We start from the raw sequence: 27306 nt of genomic DNA, 5'->3' as shown, positions 1-27306 counted from the left end.
TTAGAAATGAGGTGGCTGGCCATTGGAGAACCATTTTGCTTGAAGAGCACCATTATGGAATACTCTACACAGAGAAGCACCCTACCTATCTCTACATTATGTTTTTAATACTGTACTATATATTCTTGTCCAGTTTTATTATCCCAGATCTTTTGGATCCCTTCTGGGATGCCTGATCTCACTTTAAGTCACTTTAAAACTTTTTTAAATGCAATTTTAAGAGATGCTGTGCTTTTTAATGCCATTTTGCATATGTATCATGGTCTTACTGTTTTATGAGTTATAAACTGCTTTGCATGTACAATAAAAGCTTCATTAACGATTACTTTGTTAACCAGGACACTCGGTTACCTGGCATCTCCTCCTGCCTGAGGTGGTGGGCAGGGATGCCAATTAACTAACACTGCAATAGGTAGGAAACTTGGTTAACAACCTGCCTCTCAGCCCCTTCCCATACTTACTCCCCAAGGCTCACTTTGCAGTGCTACTTCACCCTCCTCCTTTCCTCTCAAGGGCCCCATTTAGGAAGTAAAGTCTTAATTCCTAGAGGACCCTCTAGGAAGGAAGAAGGATGGAGTTGCTCCACAGAGGAACCCCTGTCTGGTAAGGAGGGAACAAAGGGAGCCAGGGTGGGCATAGGAAGTGGACTTGCAAAAACATTGTTAGCCCGCTTATGTAGGTAATCATCATCCTCCATTCCCCATAGAGGCCAGGAAATGAAGCTTTTACTCTATCTCTCTCTCACTTCCACAAAAACACACTAGAAAAATGGCCTTTTCATCTGGAATAAAGTACAGGATGGCTTTTTGGACTGAAATTAAAAATATGTATGTATCACGCTTGTAAACTATACCATACCAGCAAATAAACAACTAAGGGCACAATCCCAACCCTCAGATGGGCTAGCCAAAAGGAACATAAGGAACGTCGCAAACTTGCTTTAAGCTTCCTTAGGAATCAGCTGATCCAGTGCATGGATGTCTGCTGGCTCACAGAGGCTGAATCCAGCCTCCGCACCACTGGGGAAAGATAAAGTCATGACAGCCAAGGGCGACTGGCTCAGGGGGTTGGGGAGGGCAAGGAGTGGGCAGGTGACGTGTGGACCACTGAGCAGATTGGGCCCAGGAGGGGCGTGCGACTGGCCTGGGTGTCCAGGCTGTATCCTAACCCCCCTCCAGAGCAACCTGGCGTTATACTGGGCTGCTTGGATCTGCACTAGCGATTTAACTGGCACAGATCCAAGTAGTCCCATTATGTTGGCTACCGTATGTCATGGGGTAAAGGGAAATAAATCCCATTACTCTGAGTTGTGCTGGACCTACCATCTAACCATCTCTGGATACTGTACAGGCACGCCGTCCTGCCTGTTCCAGTTCAGGATAGCTTGGACTGCCTGGCTGTAATCTGACCTGGGAGTACACCCCATTGACCAAAATATTACCAATTTACTTAGAAGAGACTTATAGGATTGTGCTTTAAGCCTGCAATGCTATGCATACTTTCTGGAACTTCTGTTTAGTTCAGTGTGACTTATTTCTAAGCAAACACATGCAAGCTGTAAATAGTCATCATTTTAAGCACACAGGGTCACCACAATGTCAGATGTTCTTGCATTGCAGGGCATTATGGCTGCATATAAGTCACATATTCTAACACACAATCCTATACAGGCTTACTTAGAAGTCCCATTTTGTTCAGTTGTTCTCATAGAAGTGTGTATAAGATTGCTGCCTAACTATACTATCTGTAATTTCTGAATTTTTAATGTAAACGTCTATATTATTGGTTCAGTAGAATGCCTATAAAAACAATTTTGGCTTTTAGAAATCATTGTAGCAGTGAAGCTTTGTCTCTAAATTTGTGTTGTAAAATTGCCCGCAAAGAGTAATACATTGCATGCTAAAGCTTCATTGAATTTTTATTTTTTAAATAAAATTCAATCTTTATTAAAATACTTTAGTTTAATTTTTTTCCTTCTCTGTCTCATAGCCGTCCTCAGAAGGTGTGCTTGTGTCCATTCTTGCCAGTCCATCCTTTGAAAGTCTCCACATGTTTGTATATCATCCAACATCCAGCAGAGGTGAGTGAAATGCCAGGGTTCAACTAGCCATTTCTGCAGCAAAGAGTAGGAAAAAAGAAACAGTTGAGCTGCCTAAAAATCATGTGATATTTTGTAGCATTTAAAGCTGTTTCCAACATCCAACCTAATATGATAGATTTAAGGGCGCAATCCAAAGGCGCCCCTGGGCCAACGCAAGTCTGTTGGAGGAGGAAGCTGGGCCGGGGCTCTAAGAAGCACTGGCTTGCAGAGGCTGGCACAAGCCTCCGTGCTGGCTTCCTCTTTCAGGCTTGCATTGGCCCAGCTGGGCCGCCACAAGGACAAAAGTTAGGCGGGAGGGAGGTGTTCCTGGGCGGGGAGAGGTGGGTGGTGGGCAGCCCTGCGGCGGGCGGGGAGCGGGAGGCAGGACTGGAATCCAGCAGTTATGCAGATCCCAACTCTGCATAACTGGGGAGAACGGAGCGGCTTCAAGCCACTCGGCGCTCCTCGGTCTTGTGCAACCTCAAGAGTGGCACAAGTGGTACAAGTCAGAGGAGACCCATAGGGGCCAGCAGCCCTTACCCAGGGGTAAGGGGAAAAGTCTGCCCTTGCCTCTGGCTGAGGCGCTTATGGCCACAGTCCTGCACTGGATACCACGCAAGCCTCTTGGTTTGCCTGTTCCAGTGCAGGATAGGATTGTGCCCTAAACCATACATCTGCTAGTTTTAAATATGATTCCTTGTTTTTCCTCTTTGAAATTTGACCCCATCCTATAACCCACTGAATTAATAATGATCCCCAATTTAGTTAATGTTTACAGTGTTAATAAATTAGATGCATCTTCCAGACAAAAAAAGCAAGAGTGCTCATTTGCATATATTCGTTTATATGTCCATGCCTATAGCATTAAAATTGCAATTTTAATGATATAATTGTTGAGTTGTTCAGGAGATGGGGAGTAGGGAGAAAGAAAGAAACAGGAATGAAGATGATGTCTGTACTGTATGGAGCCTCTTAGGAAAACCTAACAAAGAACTGAAATAAAGGGCATTACTTCTTTCAAGGTAGTTACATAATGTGAATTACATTTTCTTTGTTTCAAACTTTAGTCTCCTGTGGTACCATTTTATAAAGATTGCAGTGTCCGTCTAGTTGCAATCTTAGCTTAGGAAAATGAGTATCTTTTACAGCCTATGCATGTTTACTCAGTACCAAGTCCCATATTCCAGTGGGATTGCCTTTCCAGGTAAGAAATGTGTATCAAATTGTAGCCTTTAATCATTAGTGCTGTCTGCTATTGGAATTGTAATAATACTTGTCTATTGAATTAATTTATTATACAATCAAAATTTGCCCTCTTCAAGGTTTATAGGCCATCTTTTATAGAACTAGTAAGTGAGCCATTTCAGGTGAGCTGAAACAAGCAGACTTTGGTCTGTATTCTAAAATTTAAAAAAGTCACTTTTCTTTAGCCTGCCTATGAAATTATTATTATTATTAACAGTATTTATATACCGCTTTTCAACTAAAAGTTCACAAAGCGGTTTACAGAGAAAAATCAAATAACTAATGGCTCCCTGTCCCAAAAGGGCTCACAATCTAAAAAGATGCAAAAAGAACACCAGCAGACAGCCGCTCGAATAGACAGTGCTGGGGTGAGGTGGGCCAGTTACTCTCCCCCTGCTAAATAAAAGAGGAGCACCTCTTTTTTACTGAAATTACTGAGACATTAATAAGTAATGAATATATTTGTGTAGTAAATCATTTGCTTATTCCCACTGCTTTGGTTTGCAGGTTTGCTTATAACTTTTCAAATAGCAAGATTTGAATTTCCTGGGTTTTTCTTCTAGTGGTGATATTTAACTCCTGTTCTGCTGTCAAAAGTGCTGCATGAATAGTTAGGGCAGCTATTTCCAACCTTTTTCATCTCATGGCACACTGACAAGGTGTCAAAATTGTCAAGGCACACCATCAGTTTTTCGACAATTGACTAGGCACTCTTCACTGCTGGTGGGAGGCTAACATCTCCCAATGGCCCTACTATTAAATGACCCTCCCCCAAACTCCAACGGCACACCTGAAAACCAATGTGCTGTGGCACAGTGGTTGAAAATTGCTGGGATAGGGTGTTGACAGAAGGAGCTTATTGTTTACTTCAGCTTATTTAACAAAAATAACACATTGCCTTTACCTGAGATATCCATCTATCTTGGGCCCCAAGCACTTCTGATCTGTTGTGTTTGGTTATTTTGTTGACTTGCATGAATAAAAAGAAAAAATAAAGTGGGTTGTTTTCAAGATAAAGTATTAGCATAAATGTTAAGGCCATTGTACAACATATCTGTATAAATTATGCATGTTTAAACTGAATGTAAACCAATTTTAATTGAATAGTTTGAGCTATCTCTGGCCATAGCTACAGTTGGTGTGGTATTGCAGAAGAACATAAAAAGAGCACTGCTGGGCTAGGCAGAGGGTCCATCGAGCAATATCCAGCCAGCCAGATGGTTCTAGGAAGGGCACAGCTTCCCCTGCCATTGCCTTCCTCATTAACTGGTACTTGGAGATATACGGCCTCTGAAACATAAACTATTTCCTCCGAAACGCAAACTATTTCCTCATAGTTATCATGACTAATCACAGGCCTTGCCTGCATTGATTTGTCTAGTCCCCATTTAAGATCGGGAAAAGCTGTGGTTTGGTGGTAGAGCACATGCTTTCTATGCAGAATGTCCCAGGTCAAATCCCTGCAGCTCCAGGTAGAGTAGAGAAAAATTCTTGTTTGAAATACTGGAGAACCACCAGTGGTCGGTGTTGATAATACTGATGTAGTATTATCATCAGATCAGATCATACAGAACAATGATCTAACTGCATATAGCAGCTTCCTATGCTCCTTTAACCATTGAAGCTAGTGATCATCACAACATCCCATAGTAGCAGGTTCCATGTTAATGCATTGTGTGAAGTACTTTTCCCTTTCTCCTGCCAATTGATTTCTTTGCAAGACCTTTACTTCTGGTATTGTGTGAGAGAGAAAAAAAAATGCTCTACTCTGTTTTCTCCAAATAGTGCATACTTTTTGGAACCTTGACCATGTCTAACTTTTGACATTGTTTTCCTAAACTAAAGAAACCAAGCACTTTAGCCTTTCTGTTACAGAGAAATTGCTCCAGTCCAGTGATAATGTTTGCTGTGCTTTTCTGCAGTTTTTCAAGCTCTACAATGTCCTTTTGAGATGAGGTATTCTAGTGCATGGTGTACTTGCTGTCCAGAAAAACACATACAGAACTGTACATTTAAGTTTAAGAAGCAATTTTAGAGTTTGTTGCAAGGGCTGTTCAAAGAGATTTTTATCTGGCTGGCTCAGCTTGCCTGCTCCAAAATTCAAATGAGGCAACCTGTCAGAGAAGGTACTCGGAGACAGCAAGTTGACTGAGGGTAGTAGCTCTCAAACTCCTTTCTGCTTTCCTTTTTTATTGCACAAGGAGCTGAAGAGGGGGGTGGAAGTTCTGTCCGCTGCCACCATGCCAGGCTACAGAGACAGAGGAGCTGTGTGGGGTACAAACCTTCCCATGAGAGCACAGAAACCTAGGTGTTCTTATTTAAAACCAGAAGCACAGTAGCACCTGCAAGTCATCCCATGTGACAACCAATTGATTTAGCTGTGGACATAGACTGGTCAGGCAAAGATTCAAAAGATAACTAGTTCATTCAAAATCCAAAACACAAACAACATTGGAAAACGTGGGGAAGGGCAGAAAAAAGTACAACTAGTCACTGGGCTGCACCCCCCCCCTTTATCAGAAGGAAGGAAAATGGAGCCCTAGAGCAACTGACTACCAGAGTTGCAATTCCCTGTATGCTGACACTCTAGGGTGCCCTTTCCCCTCCTCTGGAGGATATAAGAGGACGGCCTAGAGAGGCACCCTTTCATCTCCTCATATAGAGAGGAGAGGGGGCAGCCCAGTTTGGCACTGAATCACAGCCTTTTTAAAAAAGAAGAAGAAGAAGAAGAAGAAGAAGAAGAAGAAGAGGAGGAGGAGGAGGAGGAGCCAGTGGAGAAGCCGGTTGTCCTTTGCAAAAAGACAAAAGGACGGCAGAAGTGGGCGAGACGGGGGCAGGGGTTTGGGGCATTTACCCTGCTTATAAACTCCTATAAACTCTGTTCTTTCCTTCACCCCATAACCCGGAATTTCCTAACCCCTGATATCTCTGAGAAATTCACATAATTTCCCTGTGTTCCTCCTCTCTCTTCATTCTTGCACTGCTATGTGCCCCCCTTTTCCTTCTTTCAAGGACTTCTTTTCTTCTCCATCTTTTCTCGCTGTTTAAACTTACAATCTAACTGCAAATGAATAGTCAGTCAGGTGCTTTGCTTTGTGTTTAGTTAGCTGCGAACAAGTGGGTAAGCTTAGCAAGACATTGTTTTATTTTGATTCCCTATTATTGTAAACTATGCCCACAATAAATTTGTTTTATTGCACATTTCACCCTATGTCCGTTCACCATAGATTGGTGCTGCTGGATCCTGCCCATGAATTAAGTTTTCCCCAGTGTGTGCATGTTATGTATTGTTTAGAAAGGACACTTGGTAACAATATCTATACCGGGTAAGATGGTGGAATGCCTCATCAAAGATAGGATCTCAAAACACATAGATGAACAGGCCTTGCTGAGGGAGAATCCGCATGGCTTCTGTAAGGGTAAGTCTTGCCTCACGAACCTTATAGAATTCTTTGAAAAGGTCAACAGGCATGTAGATGCGGGAGAACCCGTGGACATTATATATCTGGACTTTCAGAAGGCGTTCGACATGATCCCTCACCAAAGGCTACTGAAAAAACTCCACAGTCAGGGAATTAGAGGACAGGTCCTCTCATAGATTGAGAACTGGTTGGAGGCCAGGAAGCAGAGAGTGGGTGTCAATGGGCAATTTTCACAATGGAGAGAGGTGAAAAGCGGTGTGCCCCAAGGATCTGTCCTGGGACCAGTGCTTTTCAACCTCTTCATAAATGACCTGGAGACAGGGTTGAGCAGTGAGGTTGCAAAGTTTGCCGACGACACCAAACTTTTCCGAGTGGTGAAGACCAGAAGTGATTGTGAGGAGCTCCAGAAGGATCTCTCCAAACTGGCAGAATGGGCAACAAAATGGCAGATGCGCTTCAATGTCAGTAAGTGTAAAGTCATGCACATTGGGGCAAAAAATCAAAACTTTAGATATAGGCTGATGGGTTCTGAGCTGTCTGTGACAGATCAGGAGAGAGATCTTGGGGTGGTGGTGGACAGGTCGATGAAAGTGTTGACCCAATGTGCGCCGGCAGTGAAGAAGGCCAATTCTATGCTTGGGATCATTAGGAAAGGTATTGAGAACAAAACGGCTAATATTATAATGCCGTTGTACAAATCTATGGTAAGGCCACACCTGGAGTATTGTGTCCAGTTCTAGTCGCTGCATCTCAAAAAAGACATAGTGGAAATGGAAAAGGTGCAAAAGAGAGCGACTAAGATGATTACGGGGCTGGGGCACCTTCCTTATGAGGAAAGGCTATGGCGTTAGGGCCTCTTCAGCCTAGAAAAGAGGTGCCTGAGAGGGGACATGATTGAGACATACAAAATTATGCAGGGGATGGACAGAGTGGATAGGGAGATGCTCTTTACACTCTCACATAACACCAGAACCAGGGGACATGCACTAAAATTGAGTGTTGGGAGAGTTAGAACAGACAAAAGAAAATATTTCTTTACTCAGCGTGTGGTTGGTCTGTGGAACTCTTTGCCGCAGGATGTGGTGAAGGCGACTGGCCTGGACGCATTTAAAAGGGGATTGGACAAGTTTCTGGAGGAAAAATCCATTACAGGGTACAAGCCATGATGTGTATGCGCAACCTCCTGATTTTAGAAATGAGTTATGTCAGAATGCCAGATGCAAGGGAGGGCACCAGGTTGCAGGTCTCTTGTTATCTGGTGTGCTCCTTGGGGCATTTGGTGGGCCGCTGTGAGATACAGCAAGCTGGACTAGATGGGCCTATGGCCTGATCCAGTGGGGCTGTTCTTATGTTCTTAAGGGACATTTGAGAAACAAATGAGGGGTTATGTGGGGTCAGCAGCTAAGGGCACAATCCTAAGCAGGTCTACTCAGAAGTAAGTCCTATTGTGTTCAGTGGGACTTACTCCCAGGAAAGAGGGATTAGGATTGCAGCCTAAGAAAGTAATTTGGGGTGTGCCTGCCTGTGGATGTGATGGTGTCCCCTCTGTTAGTCTTTCCTGATGAAACAACCTCTAACAAAGAGGATCTGTGCTTTCTGTGTGGCATTTTAGTAACAGAATGTAGCTTGGATCTTATAAAAACATGAGCTATAGTTTACTTGTCTAGGATGCAGAAAGAAAGCTTAGTGATCACAATGCATAAATAGTGCTGATCTGAAAACCTATGAAGGACATTTTTATGATCATAAAATATCTTTTGACTGTAAAATTCACATACTTTGATCTTGTGCCACTAATGATCTTCATTTACTACTTTTGGAATTCCCTGTTGGACAATGAATATTAAGTATTGAGAGGTTTTATATTGCATATTGCCCATTTCAGAGGAAATCAAGTAACTGATTAAAAAAAAAACCAAACCCAAAAGTGATTTAAACATTGACTAGACTTCTGTTCTTCATTCTCCATAAATTTTTGAAAACAATCCAAAGCTGTATATAAGAAATCTTGTTTGACTATAATTTGTCAACCAAGATTGTTTGCTAACTATGTGTGTGTTATCTGTAGTGCTCACAAATTTGCCTCTGAATATTTAAGCAGGGAAGCAATGGCAGGAGAGAAGTCAGAGTTCAGAGTAAGCATAAGCCCTACCAGGTAGTGATCTGTCCATTATGATGACATGTTATTAATCTCTCTACTAATAGATAACTGGTAACCAGAGGTTTAAAACCAGGTCCAGAGCATGCCCAACGTAATGCATGGGAGCAGATAACACATGTGAAAGTGTGATGGGGATTAAGGTTTTAACTTGGGGATTACTCTTCAGAAGGTCAAATACTGTTATCTTTGCAATAGTTTTTTTAAGGAGCAAAGCCTTATCTGTATACATTGTGATGGAACATACAGCTGTTCTCTATCCAGACATAAATTTTTTTCTACATCTGTCATATCTTGCAGTGTCTGTTTTCCATGTGATGAAAGCTGCTTCTTTTCTGATAACTTTTCTTTTTCCTTTGTATTCAAGTATATCTTTGCTTGCAAACAGGTTGAAAACAGCTATTTAGGGGCGGGCAGGCTATGGTGCTAAAGGACCTTATACCTGCCCCCTTTCCTCATTATCACTACAGGAAAGTATTCACAATTGTTTCCATTTCTCTTTAATGAATTAGTAACTTATTTGGATGGAGTAACAGTGACTACTATACAATACCCAAGTCGTCCGCCATTTTATTGAGTCACCATGCTAGTCATTGTTCTCTCTTGAATCTAGATTTATATCATGGATGTGTGTCTTTGCTTTGAAATGTATTTGGTATTTTATATTCTAATAACGGCAGCAACAGATTCTGGACTATTCTGACTTTGTAAAAAGTATTTCTTTTTTTACTTGCATATTCACTGAAGGAAAGTAGAGTACTACGGACAGTACCTCTGCTGGCTGCTTGTCTGCCTGAAGACAAATGTAAGGTCTTGATTGGCCGGCGCTTCAGTGAAGATAGGTAAGGAACATTAATCTGTTTCTCTTGCGAATGCTTCTTTTGAATGCTAAACCTAAATATTTTGTGTATTTGATATTACTGATTCAGTGTTTTCAACAGCCTTGTAATTAAAGATTAAAAACCTGCCTGCTGGAAATGTCTATTGCCTGTTTCTAGGGGGCTTACTGGTGGTGGCCGCAGCAGTGGGGGGAGGTGCTTTTTTTTTTTAAACTTTTTTTAGGGTCCTGTGAACAGCAGCAGGAAGTCTTTTGTGTGTGTGTGTGCTTTTGCAGGTACATGTTCTGCTTCAGCATCATTTCAAGCATCAATAACGTTCTCAGCAGCCAGCTCCTGCTAGTTGCTATCTCTTTAAATTCTAGAATGTGCAAAGAAATAGCCGTGTGACATGTTGATGGAGGGCATTTTCTGGCACATTATGGGGGGGGGAAACTGTTGACCGGCACCTTATCAGTGCTTCAAGTAGTCCTGAAGCCACAATGCCCACAGAGGTATAGCAGAAAAATGTTTTAAAAAGAAAAACACCTCATGACCACCTCTTACCCATTGGAAATTCCAAGTTGTCAGTGTCAGCTGAGTGAGTTGCTAAAGCAAGGCTGGTTTACAATGCAATATATTCACAATAAGTGAAGTACATTAATATTCCAACATGCCTAAACAATAAAAAAGTTCCAAACAATTTCAAGAATGTGTCAAATTTTATTTCTTCTTCACTTAAAAACGTATCTAAAATTTATGTTCTGTAGTTGTTTCTTCCCCATCCTCTCCTCAGTTGTTACATGGTTCTCTTTTGAACCTGAATTTCTCTAATGCTGTTATGCTCTCATCTAGAACAGGTCTTTACCTCTGCACTCTTAATTCAAGTGAGGCTGATCAGAGGTGGTCCTGGGCTTTTCTCTGCCACCTCTGTCTTTGCTGCCCCTACCACCCCTGACCCAGAATTAATTGTGGTGACGTCAGCTTCACTGCAATTACTTCCACACAGCTGCCTCCTCCGTGCAGAAGGAGGCAGCCCAGGCTCCAATGGAGAATTTCGTGCCGCTTCTAAGCAACACAGAGGGCTCCATTTGAGCATTTTGGCACTGCCGGAAGCAGCATCCATGACAGGCGTGCGCTGCCAACCTCCTGGAAGCAGCTGTCACTTCTGTCCTGGGCACCGCTTCCAGTGGCGTCAAAACGCTCTGATGAAGCCCTTTGCACTACTTAGAAGCGACACGAAAGCCTTCATTGGAGCCAGAAGTGGCATGCACCTCCTCCAAAATAAGAGGAGGTGTGTGCCACTTCCTGACGCTCTGAGGGCTGCCCTCCTTCCCTCCCCTTTCTTTAAAACTGGGAACCACGCCGAGAGTAGTTACAGGAGCACAGCCGTTCTCAGCACAGTTCCCCACTGAACTGAGTGCCACTCTCCACTCCTCCCCTTTAAAGAAGGTTGCATCCAGGTCATTTGCACCCCTTGCCCCCTGGCTACCCCGCTGAGACTGATATTTGAATTAAACTGAACCACTTTCTGGAAAGTGACACAGGAAAGAAAGAACCTTTTGTGGGAAGACTTAACCCTCCCCAAGAATGGGCAGCTCACTTAAGGCATATAACCAATGGTGTTCCATTCCCCTGGTTGAATGTTCTCACCCTTGCTCCCAGCTATGGGCTAGCACTTCCTGGTCCAGACTTCTCAGTGCTGATCTCCTAATGTTTGATTTTGCTGGGCAAGTCCAAGGAGAGAAAGGGGGCGGGGAGGCTGCTGCCAAGGAGATAGGATCCAGCGTCCCTTCCAGATTCTCACAGCCTTTCCACCCAGTTTCACCACCTCCCTGACTCCTTTCGTCTCTCCTCTGCCCTCTCCCCACCATCCTATCTGCCATGGCTGGTTCTTCTGGTTTGCTGATGCAGGCAGGAAGACTCCAACCTTCCCATTGGTGGTTGGGCAGCATTCTACTAAGCACTCTGCCAAAGTGCACTTTGGGATTTCTTTTCAATAGCTGCCTCTTGTAGAACACATGTTCTACAGGCGACTTAGCTCAATATGGTTGGACTGTCACACTCTACTTATGACTAGAATGAAGACATTAAGCTTTCTCTCTGAGCTTTGGCCCTGCTAGCAAACTATTTGCAGGGCAATCTGGCCCTTTCGCTAGTCTCCTCCCTGTTTTTGCTGGTGTTCTGTCATCAGTGAGATTCCAGCTCATTTATCCTACTTTCATCTAAGTGATGAACTTACTGTCTCAAAAATTGCAACTTGTGGAGTCTGCACCAGCTTCTAATGTCTTATTGATTGATCTATTACTCGTGTGTGTGTGTGTGTGTGTGTGTGTGTGTGTGTGTGTGTGTTGGTGATAACAAATATCCCAGAGAAAAGAAAGATGAGATTTTTAAAAAGTTTGGAGAAATGAAATAAAGCACACATCACCCCTAAGGTGTAGTAAAGGAGTATAAAATGAACCTTGTGATCAGATTTCTGCCTTTATTATGTGCCTACTATTGCTCATTGTAATCTCTTGGCAAGAATCTCTTCACAAAAATGTTATTAAATACAGAACATGCAGAAAAGCTAGCAGTTTATTTACCATTATGCTTAATTCAAAGTAACTATAAATAAATAAAGCCATTTATTTAATAATCATTGTGTATTGTTAACTCAGTGCTTGCTCTGTTATTCATCATGCAAGTTCTAACAAAAAAAAGAGAATAAATTCCAGAATAATGGATTTAAAAATTATAATAAATATTTTGCAAGCAACCCTTTAATCATAAAATATAATTTTTATTGAGCTGTAGAAGATATTCTAAAGAAGATAGAAACAGCAAATTAAAAAGAAATGGCCCATTCTTCCATCTGTACATGATCTTTATTGAGAATTGTGGGCACTGACTAATGAAATCCTGGTGCCAACTTTTTGAAATTTATTTCTCAATGTCTGTCATATCTCTAGTTTTTTTAAATTAAAGTACAATAATTTCAGGCTAGTTTATGCCTCACTGGTCCTTTTTGTTTGTTCACTCTCCCTCTTTAGCTTGAGTAACTCTAACCTTTTTTTCCAATATTCATAATGTTTTAATAGGTTATAATGTGCGTCGGGGTTCCCCTCCTCCCACAGGTCCCCAACTTACCCTGGGAGAAGATTTCTGGGCCAGAGGATCAGGGAGGAAGCTGGTGGAACATGGGGCCACCTCCCCATATGCTGCCTGGGCACTCCTGTGAGCAGCAAAGTGCAGCGGAGGAACACTGCGCGCCAAACCCCCCGCTCCCCCCTCCACCTTGGAGGAAGGAGTGGGGAGACAGAACACAAGCCGTTCGGCTGCTGGGCAGCCACCCCTCCCCTGCCTCGGGGGAGAAGGGGAGCACTCCCCCGCCCAGCCAGCCGGGACCTGCATTGCAGGGCAGGGCACCTGGCTAGGCCATCGGGAGCCCACTGCTGGACCTCCTGATGTCATCTGCAGAGCTACAGTACCCAGGGGGGCAGGACCAGCCCACCCCCCAAAGGCAGAGACCAGAGGAGAGACAGCAGCCTCCCCAGCCATCTCAGGAACAAACCTGGCAGCTCCAGGTGAGAGGAGGTGGGAGGGAGACAGAGAGAGGAAGGGGAGGAGTTGTGGTAATCCCAGGGGAGGGCAGTCCTAGAAACACACCCTTTTTGTACCATCCCTGTGAGGGAAGGGGAGGGGCCAAAGGGGAGGGGGCTGCCCTACATAAACCTGGAGGCCTTGGATGACAAGGCAGTTGGGAGAGCAGGTAGGAGGATCTGCTATCAGCAGCCCCTGCTCCTGACTCTGGCAAATACTGCCAACCCAAAGAGGGGGAGCTGGGTGGCACAACCCCCCCTTTCTTCTGGTGAACTAGTCTGAGGCCTCCACCTTGGAAAGGCTTGGAAAGGTTCCCCTTGGAAAGGCTGGGCGGGCCAGACCCTTCCACTCCCCCCTCAGGGATGCCTCACAATGTGTTACATAGTTATTTACAAATACCCATGGAAACAGAATCTTAATATTCAGAGTAGTAAGAAGTATGACTGAAAAGGTGGGGACTATACATGCAAATGCATAAGCACAGTAATGTACAAAGTGCAAGAACTTTGAATGTATATTAATCACAGATCAGACTGGAAAACCAGTCTAAGAAATGGTCGATAAACTCCGAAGTTCTTACATTAATCAGTGATCAGCTAACAGATCATTAGTCAGCTAAAATGTATCAGAAATGTTGTAAGAGGTTTGGGAAACTCATTACTAGTTCAATGTGTAAAAAAACAAAAAAAAATGCAGTGTGACCTTATTTTCATTATTTGTCGTGTGTCCCTGACATTGTAATGCTTCCAGTTCATTGAATCAAAGCTGAAATTTGCTGCTTCTTCCTTACAACATACGGTTAAGTGGTTGAACTTTGATGCGTTACCCCATGATGAAATCTTGGAAGTTATAGTTTTATTACTATGCCAGGTACTAAATAGTTAATTCAGGTTTAAATTAATAATGTGGATTAACCCCATTATTGTTATGGAATGCTGATCTGTTAAAATAAGTCAGACATTTATTTATTTATCACATTTTTATACCACCCTTCCCCCAAGGAGCTCGGGGTGGAGTCCTTCCTATCTTTTTGTCCTCACAAACCCTGAGAGATAGTGACTGGCCCAAAGTTACCATGGAACCTTCATGGCTGAGTGGAGATTTGAACCTGGATCTTCTAGGTCTAAGTTCCGAACTATTACACCATTCTGGCTCTAACCACATGGCTGTTTCAGCGTATAGTCTAAAGAGCTTCATCACAGCTATAATGTTAGTTCTTAAAGTTTGTGTGTAGAAAAGAAGTAGCATGAATGCTGTCCTTGCTGAGATGCAAATGCAGGTCTGTCTCAGCCTTGCCTAGAGTGAATATATTTATATGTTGCACAGAGCTAAACAGGAAAATGAGATCCTGTGGGATAAAAAGTTGACTTTGAAAATTAGAATTTCAGCCTCTCATGCCAGCAAAAGCTTTTTATTTCAAGACCCTTATAGAAACAAGTAACCAGTTCAGTATGATTAGTTTGGCAGTTAGTTAAAATTTAGAAGTTTGCAAAGGGCAGACAGGGTGGTAACTAAAAATGGGGTAATAACAAAAATCATAAACAGAAACGTGTAACCATATACATTTTCAAACTGCAACCCTTCTGCTGATAGCTATGGCTGTAAAAAGGGCTGCATGTTTTTGGCACCAGGTTCCCATCCTTGGGATATAAAATAACAAATTGGAACCTTTGAGAATTCTCAGGGATACTTCTTCCAGTATTTCTTATTTGATAAAAGGTAACTGATTCCCCTTTGCTGATAAACTTGCAGTTGGAATGGCTGAGATCTGAGGAAGTACCTAAGTTGCACTTCTGTGCAATTTCTAACTCCAATTTTTCCTTCTTAGAGGTCTTGTTGGCATTGGAGGCACTGAAAGGGTTTTTGGTTGTAAGGCATTAGAGAATGTATGCCAGGGGCCATGTGTCCTTGGAATCCTGTTCTTCTGAACTCACAATGACTTTCATGCATCAGTGGACATGAGCTAGCACCTGCACATTGCCCTTAGCTGCTAGGTCCTCAGGATTTAATTAGGTGCTTGGTGAGTGAAACAACCAACTCCCCAGCCAATCATTATGGTTTTAAAAAGAATAAATTAAATAATCTTGCTAGCTTGAAATCCCCATGGCATGAAAATAACATTTATTTCAGTGGTAAAGAAGGTGAAATAAACTGTATGCCTTTTGTCTGTAGACCAGTGTGCACTATATACGAGTTCTGTGAGAAGAAATTCCTTTTAGCTTTTTATATGAGATAAGGATTATGAAAGAGCACGAAACCTACTTTTCGTTTATTTTTAGTAATACTGAGTCCTTAGAGGCTCAAAAATGCTAGAAGTGAAGTACCTAGCCTCAGTGGGAACTTTCATTTTGCCCTCAGTTTGCATTGAGGCAGCTGCCAGTCTTTTTTTGCAGCCTCTTTGAAATGGCTAAAGCTCAGAAGGAAATTGGGCTCTTCATAAGAAATATCATATTTGTATCTAGAGTTGCATTTTTTTTTATTGACACTTGAATGTAAGATCTTTAAAACTCTGACTGATCTGAGGAAAAAAATGTTGATCGTTAAGAATTTTTAAAAAAATAGTTCCTTCATGATTCTGGGAGCTTCAAAGAGGCTGCAGCCACTCGGCTTGAAATAGAAGAGATTGTTAATATTCCCTGCTGTTCTTTGCTGTAGTGGTGTTTTGTCTCAAGGCTTTTCTCAAGACTGAGTAATATCTGTCTACACAATCACATCTTCAGGTAGTGTGTGTAAATTAATGCAGTAAGACAGAAATTGTATGTTGATTTATATGCTGACGGTAATATATGCATTAAAGTCAGACACACATTTTCCTTTACATTAAACATGAAAATCAAAGTGCATCCTGATTTTCAAAACACAACATGTATGCATTTGACAGGAGCTCCTGTTATGAGTTATGGTTCTCTGGGCCTTAGTTATGGACCTTGTTATGGGTCTTTGCTTTGTTTAACAGTGTTGACCAAAACCTGGAAGGGGCCAAACTTACGTAGATGAAACGCAAGAGCACAGTTTTTCAACCTTAATGCCTTAAAATATAAAAAAATACAATATAAACTCATCACATCTTTTAAGGATTTTTCTTTCTGCTCAGATTTGTGGATGGGGGTTCAGGAAAAGCATCCATGTTTAGATGGATCCTTGTTTATCATCCATGTTCAGACTAAAAAACTGTGTACCACTTTTATCGCTTCTCTGCTGCTTCTCACTGTTTTTCCTTCTATATTCTCTTTTGCCCTGATCTCTCTTGTTCTCTACATAGCTGCATGAAACTTTATGGCGTGTCTTCTTTTCTAACCTTCTAGGTATTTTTTTTTTCTTAAACTGCATTGTACTTGTTTGCAGTGATTGACTGCTGTGGGTACACATGGCTAGGGAAAAGCAGGTCCCAAGCCTGTTAGTTTTATTGCCTTTGGGATTTAATGAACAGAAAGCTTGCTGCGCAGTCTCACACACTCAGTGGTGAAATGAACAAGGGGTAAAGTTGGTTGCCTAGAAGCAATTATTAGCCACAAAAGATGATGCGGAACATTTTCCATGTTGATTTATACATTTTAATACAGAGAACATTTAAGTTATCCAGTGGAAGAAGGGTGCATTCTTTAGTATGGGTTTGCTCTTGTGTCTAATCAAATCACATGACCTCCTCCACACAGAAGGCTCACATGACATCCTCCACACAGAAGGCTCTCATTTCCCAGTTCAGCCTTGCCTCTCTGGTGAGAAGCTGCAAGTCACTTTGCTCCCTCATTTTGAGGGACTTTTTCACTCTTCTTTTTCTTCTTGAGGACATGCTTTTATCTCATTTCTGAAGAATCTGTCTCTGAATGTCTCACATCACTGCTTAGCTTATCCTGTCTAGAATAAAGAGTAGGTCTTCAGTTTCATGTGGAATTCATTCTAGAATCCCCCACGTATGCCAGAATCCTCAGATTCTTGAGTCCTGGGTGGGGGCAGGGTCTGGTGCTGCAGTTACTTACTTTGATACTGTGCTAGGTCCTCCAAAGGTTGCATCAGCCTGTGTCCCACTTCATGTGCCTCTACAACTTCTCAGAAGAGGATGTGACCAGAAGCCACTTCTGGTTCACGTGCTCAACTTCTTGTCACGTCCCATAGGTGTTGAGGTTGGCGGAAGCCAATGGAGTGGGCCACAGGCCTCCCTGCGTCTCAGAACACTTCTTAGATGCAAACCAGAAGTAGCGGATGCAAGGTGAAAGTGGCTTCTGGTCACATCCTGGAGGCCTTCTGAGGATGTCACAGGGAGACGTCCTCATATGATGAAATCCATGGGTGCTGAACGTGTGGATAAGGAGGGCCTGCTGTATTTGCTTTCCTAATTTATCTTACATTTTTTATAGTTACTCAGTTTCATTTCATTCATATCCTAACAACACTTCATAATCATCACCATCTAAATGAGGGTGCAGGCCTTGCACAATACCTCCATTGCAATACCCAAACATATCAGTGTGTCTTAGAGCAGTGTTTCCCATTAGTATGGCCTGTCCAGGTTTTCGCTGCCACTGCCGCTGAATGCATTTAAGTAAAAAGGGTTTTGTTTTTACTTTCCAATGTTCAGTGGTGGAAGGAACTGTGCTGTGCTAATGGCACCTATGGGTCTCCGGTCAGGTCTCTACCCTCCTTAAGGCGGTAATGCCCAATCAAAGGTTGGGAATCACTACTTTAGAGGGAACCCCTGCTAATTGGGTAAGAGGCACTTTTTCAAGTGGGTGCACCTTTTTTTAGCAGGGAGAGAGTAACTGGCCCACCTCACCCCAGCACTGTCTGTTCTAGTGGCTGTCTGCTGGTATTCCTTTGCATCTTTTTAGATTGTGAGCCCTTTTGGGACAGGGAGTCATTTAGTTATTTGATTTTTCTCTGTAAACCGCTTTGTGAACTTTAGTTGAAAAGCGGTATATAAATACTGTTAATAAATAATAATAATAATAAATGGTGATTGCTTGAATCTGTCCTGAAACCTCATTCTTTTGAAAGGCTATGGTTTAGTTAGTTCTCTACCAGTCTTCATCTGGCTGAATTTTCCTACTCAGTTGTTGATGGCTGTGGAATCTAGACATCATAATTGTGATTTTTTTTTTAAACCTAGATAAATCCCGAGCCTATCACATGAAATGGAGTATAGCAGAAATAGAAAAAAGAAGCATGTTTGTTGTTATTGTTTGCCATCTGGCAAAAACAATAGTAACTTTTCCAATCATTATGTAGGCACCCTGAATTAGCATCCGTGTGCAAGAATTCAAATACCCTGATACTGTATCCTGGAGCTGGAGCAACAGATTTGGAAGAAGCAGACTTGACTTCTCCAGATCCCTATGTAATCATAATCATTGATGGAACATGGAGTCAGGCCAAAGACATTTTCTTTAAGAACTCCCTTTTTCGAATACCTAAACAGGTAAGATGTAAGACTTTGACTTTACACTTTGTTCTTTGTAAGGATTTTCACTTACCCATACTGAACATATTAAGACCACCCTCTTTATAAGATTTTTTGTATATGTTCCTGGAATGGAGGGAAAGAACAAGGACAGAGGTCTCTCGTGGAGGCAAGGTCTACCTCCCACTTTACCCAGTGCATAGACCTTCACACCACTTTGAGCACTGGTGACAGAGAAAGGGACAAATTTGCCCAGATAATAGTTCCAGGAAGCCGGATCAAATTTTGGATTTCCCCCCAGGTAGCCAGAGCTCCAGAAGGGGCCCCTTTCTTGTGTGTGTTCCTGTGGGCTTTAGGAAAAGAGCTCTTCAGGACTCTTTGCAGATGGGGTGCAGCTTAGGGAGCCTTCCTCCTTGTGAGATGCACTGCCTGATGGGTAGCTCATCCCCAATGTTCTATTTTACATGCCACACTATTATTTCCTTATGGTATCGGGCATTTGGGTTTGTTTTTTTTTAGTGAACTTGGAATGAATTTGGAAAAAGTTGGAATTTTTCCCACTGAAATTCATGTAATAAATCTACTCATTATCCTGATTTTCACTATGAAGGCCATTTTCAGGAGTGAATTAGGTACGGATAATAAAGGAAGAGTGTACAGTGGTGTGTGGGGGTGTAAATAGAAGAGAGTGTCTGTATTGTCTTGCAGATACCTGCCCCATTACGTTTGGATATAGAGTACTTTCCTTATACTACCAAATGTTCCTATGCATAATAAAATTTGCCCATGTAATATAATATAATATAATATACAGTATTTATATACCGCCTTTCTTGGTCTTTATTCAAGACTTTATTCAAGGCGGTTTACATAGGCAGGCTTATTAAATCCACGCAGGGATTTTTACAAATTGAAAGAAGGTTCTCTCTTTCAAGAACCACTACATTCAAGGTGTTACACTCTGATCTGGTTTGACATTCTGGCCTCCATCCTCCCACGCTCCGAGCAGATGGAACGGCTCAGCTGCAGCTTGTCAGCTGCTTCAAGGTCGCACGGTGCCGGTGGCCTCGAACTGGCGACCTTGTGGATGTTAATCTTCAGGCAAATGGAGGCTCTACCCTCTAGACCAGACCTCCTGCCCATGTACTCTTGTTGAGATAAGTGTTTTACTAGTACGGAAGATCCCTCACTACTTTCAAGCATGCTCGAAGGAGCCATTGGTTATTTCATGATTAGAATGGTTCAGAGTGTGGCCATTCCTAAGCTGTTGAGTAACTATTATAACTATTACTATTTCTATTCTCCTGGAGAGATATTTGGATGTTCATGCCTTTCCTCCTAAAAAACAATGCCATGAGTAATCAGTTCATTACAAGTTTTTTAAAAAACATTTTGTGCGGCTTTTACAGAATGTGTGCTGAGTAGGAAGAATATAGCTGCAATTATTTTGCAGTAACTGAAAGTTTCTTGGAAGGACATGGGACTAAGCTCAATCCTATACGCTCTAGTGAGCCACCTTGAGTGTCCTATATTGGATAGAAAGGCGGGATATAAATCTCTAAAATAAATAAATAAATAAAAATAGTGTCAGTGGTATGCTCATACTGCCAGCACTGGCTGCAAAGCATGGTTGCAGCACCCTTTGAGTAAGTGGCACTGGCGGGATGGCCTGCACCACTCCCCCAGCACCATGAAGGAAAGCCCAACCACTGGTGCAGCAAAGGTAAGTGCCAGGCAGCACAGGCTTGTGGGGTTGGTGGTGAGAAGGCGGAGGAAAGGGCAGAATGTGGGAGGGACCAACCCAGGAGGGGTGTGAGACCAGTAGAGGCCTCCTCCACAGGATCCTATGCTTCAGAGCTTGGCAACCCAACACGTTGCTTCTCAAGTCTGCACCAGCAATTTAACTGGCACAGGCTCAAGTAGCCCCGTTGTGGGGGCTGGGGCCTTGGGGTAAGGGGACAAATGCTTCCTTGGGCCCTGCAAAATACAGCAGTGGCCATTTTAGTGCCACTGTAGCCTGCAGTGCCAGGAAGCTTAGAACTGGGCTGTAAATTCTCTCATTGACTGTTAGCCCCTCTAAACAAAGTGCACAGCACCTGCATGACCCTGGGCATTTAGTGAAACAGCCAACTCTGCAGGTAGACTGTTTTTCTGTCATTAGTTGTCCATAGGAAGTGCCTTAGGACAAGACCCTATTTCATGTTTCTGTCCAGTGTTCCTATACACTTGATGGTAGCATTGTCCCAGGCATACTGTATGAGGTAATGTGATGCAAGTGCTATATCTATACAGTCATATGCTCATAGGCCCTATTCAAGCAGTCTTCCCCCTGTGTTCTGGGAGAATTGACTCTAAGCGCTTATGGATAAATTTACACTAGCGTTGGTGGCTCTTGATTCAATTTCAGTCACAAATGTTGGCAAAAATGATTGTATCCAGGATTAGACATGAACTTCCAAAGTTCTTCACTTTAAAGCAGCGGTTTTCAAACTCTCTGGGAGTTTGAAAACCGATCTAAGTTCTTGCAGGGGGAGGCAGTGGGGACGGGGGGAAGGTAGCAAAGAGAACCCCTGGATCGCACTGCTTAGGGGGCTGCAGGGGCTTGGGTGCACTTACCCGAGCCTCCTGCAGCCTCCTGGAGGTGTGGGGAGTCCTGCACGACCTTCTGTAGGGCTCCCTGCAGCTTCGAAAGTGAAAGTGGAGCAATCGTGCTCCATTTCCGGTTTTGTGGAAATGGAGCGCGATCGCTCCACTTTCACTTCTGAAGCTGCGAGAAGCCCTGCAGAAGGTTGCACAGGGCTCCCCGCACCTCCAGGAGGCTGCAGGAGGCTCGGGTAAGTGCACCCAAGCCCCTGCAGCTTGATCAATTTTCAACCCAAGCCGGTTGATCAATTTTCAATGAAATCTTGCAACCCTGATTGATATATGACTGTCTCTCCATTGATTTAAATATAAAAAGTGATGGGTCTCAATCACAGGATGACAGGTTATGGCTAGAATAATAGACAAATATGCATACAAAGCATATTTAAAGATGACTTTTTTAAATGAGTGATGTTATACTCACTGTGTTTATGTGCTGGCATTCTTCTGCAAGAACACATTACCCACTGATGTTCTTGTACAATGGAGAAGGCCATGAAGGTTCTCATATGTACTGCAGACATTCTTGCAATAGCGATCCCAGTTAGCAGGGGAGATAGTGAAGATGCATTGCATTAAGCTACCCCAGCAAATACAAATTAGGTCAGTGAAGAGGACAAGTTGGTTTGGGCAACAGGAATGTTTGCACAGTTGAGCTACTCATATTTTGCATGAAGCAATTGTGCTGCACTGTGAGCAAAACTGCTTTTTATGAAGAGTGATGCATATGGTGTAGTGGGAACAGATACTAAAAAGCACTTGACCTTATAAGACTTTGGGTGCAATCCTAACCAACTTTCCAGCACTGTCATAAGGGCAATGCAGCTCCAAGGTTAGGGAACAAGCATTGTCTTACCTTGAGGAGGCTTCCGTGACTGCCCCCCAACTGCAGGATGCAGCACATGCCCCACTGAAACAGCTATTCCAGTGCTGGAAAGTTGGTTAGGATTGTGCCCTTCACTTTACAAGAGACAAGAATCTTAAAGCTTTTTCTCAATAGCATCACACGTAAATGTAAATAGGAATAAATGTTTTTATTCTTTCAGCCATGCATGTTCTTGGTTTTTATAGTTTACTTTTGATTCAATAAGAAAAATGAGCCTTATGGTACTTTCCTTATGCTATATATTGACGTCTGATCCAAGAAAACTCTATGAGTAGTGGGGCAGAATCTGTAACTTGATGTGCTGTTCTCTCTAGTAAGCTGGCAAACAGAAAAGTCTTTGGGCAGTGTGCTTTCAAAGTTGATGCCAAGCAGCAGTGGGCATTTATCCTCAACACTTCCTTGTACTCTTTCTGTTACTTCACTTACTACAATTTCCACACAGGGAGAATAATTTTAAGCAACTGCACTTTCAGACCAATGCTGAACTGCAGGGTATACTACCAATATCATGTTTTGTACTCAACGGAGTGTTGGTGGTGGTGATTTATGTAACTAGATGGAACATTGACTTGAAAATATTGGGTATAAACACGTTGTGCTGTATTTCAGTGTGCAAGAAATCCACACTAAATATATATTTTAGAGCATTTTTGACTTGGTGCATGAAAGAGGCTGCTAGGTTGGAAGCTTAAAGCCAGGATCCCAAAGGTAGCGTTCTCAGAAGTGCTACCTTTTTCCATCAGGGGAAGAGTACCAAACAAATCAGACACAAAAACCCCAAGGGCAAACTTTCCTTAAATGAGGAGACTTGTTAGGAAGAAGTTGAAAGGAAAGGTAATGAGGGTCCAATCTCTCCAGCATGGAAACTGTTAAAATAATGGTAAGGGAGGCCCAACAGAAGTCTGTACTGCACAGGATGAAGAGTTTGACTAAGTCTAGGAGGTTGCCAACCTGGCTAACAAGTTAAGTTAGAGAGGCTGTACAGGGCAAGAAAGCTTTCTTCCGTAAATGGAATTCTTGCCCGAATGAGGAGAATAAAAAGGAACATAAACTGCGGCAAAAGAAATGTAAGAAGGTGGTACAGGAGACCAAGAGAGACTGAGGAACACATGGCCAAAAGCATTAAGGGGAATAATAAAAGCTTCTTCAAATATGTTAGAAGCAGGAAACCCGCCAAAGAAGCGGTTGGCCCTCTGGATGGTGAGGGAGGGAAAGGGGAAATAAAAGGAGACTTAGAGATGGCAGAAAAATTAAATGAGTTCTTTGCATCTGTCTTCACGGCAGAAGACCTCGGGCAGATACCACTGCCTAACGACCTCTCTTGACTAAGGAATTATGTCAGAGGTTAAAAGGGAAGACGTTTTAGACCTAATTGACAAATTAAAAATCAGTGTCTCCAGGCCAAGATGGCATCCAACCAAGAATTAAGGAACTGAAGAATGAAGTAGCCAATCTCTTGACTAAAATATGCAACTTGTCCCTTAAAACGGCCATGGTTCCAGCAGATTGGAGGATAGCAAATGTCACAATGATCTTTAAAAAGGGAAGGAGAGGGGACCCGGGAAATTATAGGCTGGTCAGCCTAACATCTGTTCTGGGTAAGATGTTGGAATGCTTCATCAAGGATAAAATCTTAAAACATATAGACGAATAAGCCTTGCTGTGGGAGATTCAGCATGACTTCTGTAAGTCTTACCTCACAAACCTTTTAGAATTCTTTGAAAATATCAACAAGCATGTGGATATGGGAGAAGCTGTGGAAATTATATATCTGGATTTTCAGAAGGTTTTGACATGGTCCCTCACCAATGGCTGCTGAGAAAAATCCACAGCCAAGGAACTAGAGGGCAGGTCCTCTCCAGGAAGCAGAGAGTTGGTGTCAATGGGCAATTTTCACAACAGAGAGAGATGAAAAACGATGTGCCCCAAGGATTTGTCCTGGGATCAGTGCTTTTCAGTCTGTCCATAAATGACTTGGAGTCAAGTCATGGTGTGTAATGTGCAACCTCCTGATTTTAGAAGTGGGTTACCTCAGAATGCTAGATGCAAGAAAGGGTACCATTATGCAGATCTCTTGTTGTCTTGAGTGCTGCCTGAGGCATTTGGTGGGCCACTGTGAGACACAGGAAGATGGACTAGATGGGCCTATGGCCTGATTCAGCGGGGCTCTTCTTATGTTCTTATGAAGGAGGAAACCATGCATACTACCTTGAGCTCATTGGAAGATGGGTAAAATGGAAATCTGAAAAATAATATTCCTCTCTTTTATATATTTTTTTCCTTATTCTTATTTCACAGGCTTCCAAGTTCCCCCTTTTTCAAACCCAGCCTTTTTTGTTTGTTTTTGTTTTAGAAGTATAATTGTGTACTACTCTGTAAATTGCCATAAAATACCAAAATGGTCATGTTAGGACTGCTTGCTTCTAAACATTCAGTAAATCATGTCATATTGCTGTTTTATGTTCCATCCAATTGTTGGCTATTTAAGAGACTATGTAGTTCTCTAGCACTTTATTGGATTTAAACAATATATTGTTCTTTGCATGCTCCATCTATCGTCTACTGACCATTATATATACAATTTCCTGTACTCTTGTACAGACTTCCCTGCTGAGTGAGGGGCACTGGGTGTTTAAGATATCTTAAAAATCTTGAGATATTATGAGTAAAAGATGTATATTCTTTGGGGATAAAGAATTAGAAGGATTTAAGTTGTTCCTTTTATAACAAACAATTGAGAGCCCAATCCTGTGCTCAATGGCACGGTTCTGTGCTGCTGAGCACTGTCGCAAACGTGCTGTGAGGCACATTTGTCAGTCTCACCGCTGGGCTCCCGCTGGTGCTAGCCCAGCACCACCGAGAGCACCACCATGTTTGTGAATGTGGGGAACACAGGGTTAAGGCCTGGGCTTTCAGCAGAGGTGTGCTCCACAGCTGCAGCCACTAGAGGCAAATCTTCAGGGATATAAGGAGCAGCTGATGCAGAAAAAGTTTTGTGGATTGTAGCTGGAGTAAGAGTGGAGGAGGGAGAAGAGACTTGCTGGCTAAATGAATGGACTCTTTGACTAAACTGACCCACTAGGTTGTTGACTCACGGATTGACTTATGACTCTACTTATCGGAGTGACTCTCTGGCTAACTGACTTTCTGGCATGCTAATTCACTGACTGGCAAGCAAACAACTAATTGGCACCCTGACAGACTTGTAACCACAAACTGTCGCACTGACTAATGGACTAATCCAACAGAGACTGCCGAGTGGTGAAGAGCTGAGGTGGTGCTGCTGTACCCAAAAGGACTGCTGCTTGAAGGAGGGACCCTGCAGACTCACAGGCAAGCCAGCCACCTACTAGTCTTCTTCCTGCTGGTGCTGGGGTACAGTGGTAGTTTTTGCAGTCTGCTAGATCTAGCTGTAGTTAAACTGGGGGAACTAATTAGTTTCAGGCATAAGTTCTTTAGGCAAAGCTCAGAACAGAAATTTGGCAAGACAATTGCTCAGTCATGTGAGAGAGGGTGGCTTACAGCCTAAACCAAGGATGTCAAACTCTTTTCATACAGAGGGCCAATGTTCGCATTCATGGTGCCTGCTGAGGACCAGAAGTAACATAATTAAGCAGGAAATGGCATCATTAGCTTTTGAAAGGGAATTAGATAAAGGGCATAATCCTAACCAGGTCTACTCAGAAGTCCTATTTTGTTCAGTGGGGCTTACTCTCAGGGAAGTGTTGTTAGGATTGCAGCCAAAGTCATGGAGTGCAAATTGTCCTCTAATCATGGTGACTATATGCTTCCTCGAGGTTCAGTGGTATTATGCTTTTGAAATCCAGTTGCAGGAGAACAATGGTGGAAGAAATATATTACTTGTTCTTGTCATCTTCCCAGAGGCAGCTGATTGAACACTTCAGGAAGCAGGACACTTCACTAGATGGGCCTTTGTCCTGATTTCTTATGGACATAAGATCTTACACATTGACATTGACACTCAAGCTGTATTTCTGCAACTGAGTTGAACAGTTCCTAAACCTTCTCCCAAAAACATTATCGCAGCTTTATGTGTAGAGGGGTACAGATTTTATGAGCTGTTTCTCTCATTTCTTTCCTTCAGTTCATGTTTGCATGGTTACTGCAAGATTATATGTATGGAGAATATCTCTATATAAATTTAGAAGCTTCAGATACGTACTCCTGATTGTGGCTACTCTCAATCTTTCCTATTTATTTCGAACAAAGCCGTAAAAACTGCAGCACCTTCACTTGCAAGTGTCGACTTTTATCAGCTTTATTTATTTTCTGCCATTTTCACTACTGGAAGAGATTTTATCTGCTCTTACTGTCACTGATAGATCTTTCTTCACAAAACCAGACTGTGGCATTCTAAGAGGAAATGAAAGTTGTTGTCCTGCTGCTCATTAGATGGAAAACTTATTTTCCTCTTGATGTCTCTGGAAGTTGATAAAACATGTTCATTATAGAATTAACTAATTTAATAAGTGTGAGTATGGAAGCAGCAACTGTTACCCTGCACATGCCTGATCTCGTCTGATCTCAGAAGCTAAGCAGGGTCAGGCCTGGTTAGTACTTGGATGGGAGACCGCCTGGGAATACCAGGTGCTGTAGGCTTATACCATAGTCTTTCGACACTGAAGGTTGCCAACCACTTGAGTATTGGACTTTACAGCCTAAAGGAAGAGTGGCATGGATGGCTAATCCTCATGGAAGATGTTGACTGGAAAGACACACAACTTAATGTTGGAAGATTCCCCTGCTCACTTATTAAGTCTCTTGCTGCAGCTTGCCCTCTTGTGTTGTCAAGGAAATATGAGTAGACCTTGTCTACATAGAAGGATCCATGCTTCAGCTTCTTTATCCTCCTACCCTTTGTCTCCTCCTCATCCTGCTTCCTGGATTCAGAAAGGGGGGGGGGGGAAACAGAGTAAAACAAAGCATGCTGTAAATGAAGCATGCTGTTGTTTCGTTCCTTTCTTTACAAATTCAGGGGACATTGCAGAGCTGGAGGCTAACGTGCTGCTGAGTAAGGAGGGGTGTCATGTGATGATCAAAAAGAGCAGAGGCA

At 42.7% G+C, this 27306-nt stretch overlaps 1 protein-coding gene and 1 pseudogene across 1 annotated transcript in view; both read left to right on the top strand.

Moving 5' to 3' along the window:
- Positions 1–571: 571 nt before the first annotated feature.
- Positions 572–27306, top strand: part of DTWD2 (DTW domain containing 2) — a 49823-nt gene continuing 23088 nt past the window's right edge. The window contains exons 1-4 of the mRNA XM_066612561.1: positions 572–603; positions 1990–2080; positions 9653–9747; positions 18532–18721. Coding sequence (XP_066468658.1) covers positions 572–603; positions 1990–2080; positions 9653–9747; positions 18532–18721 — 408 coding nt within the window. The remainder of the gene's footprint in view (positions 604–1989; positions 2081–9652; positions 9748–18531; positions 18722–27306) is intronic.
- LOC136642532 (5S ribosomal RNA) lies at positions 26733–26852 on the top strand (annotated as a pseudogene).

This window comes from Tiliqua scincoides, chromosome 2 (genome assembly GCF_035046505.1).
Source record: "Tiliqua scincoides isolate rTilSci1 chromosome 2, rTilSci1.hap2, whole genome shotgun sequence".
NCBI lineage: Eukaryota > Metazoa > Chordata > Lepidosauria > Squamata > Scincidae > Tiliqua > Tiliqua scincoides.
The sequence above is the reverse complement of the archived record's forward strand: the minus strand, read 5'-3'. Positions and strand labels throughout refer to the sequence as shown.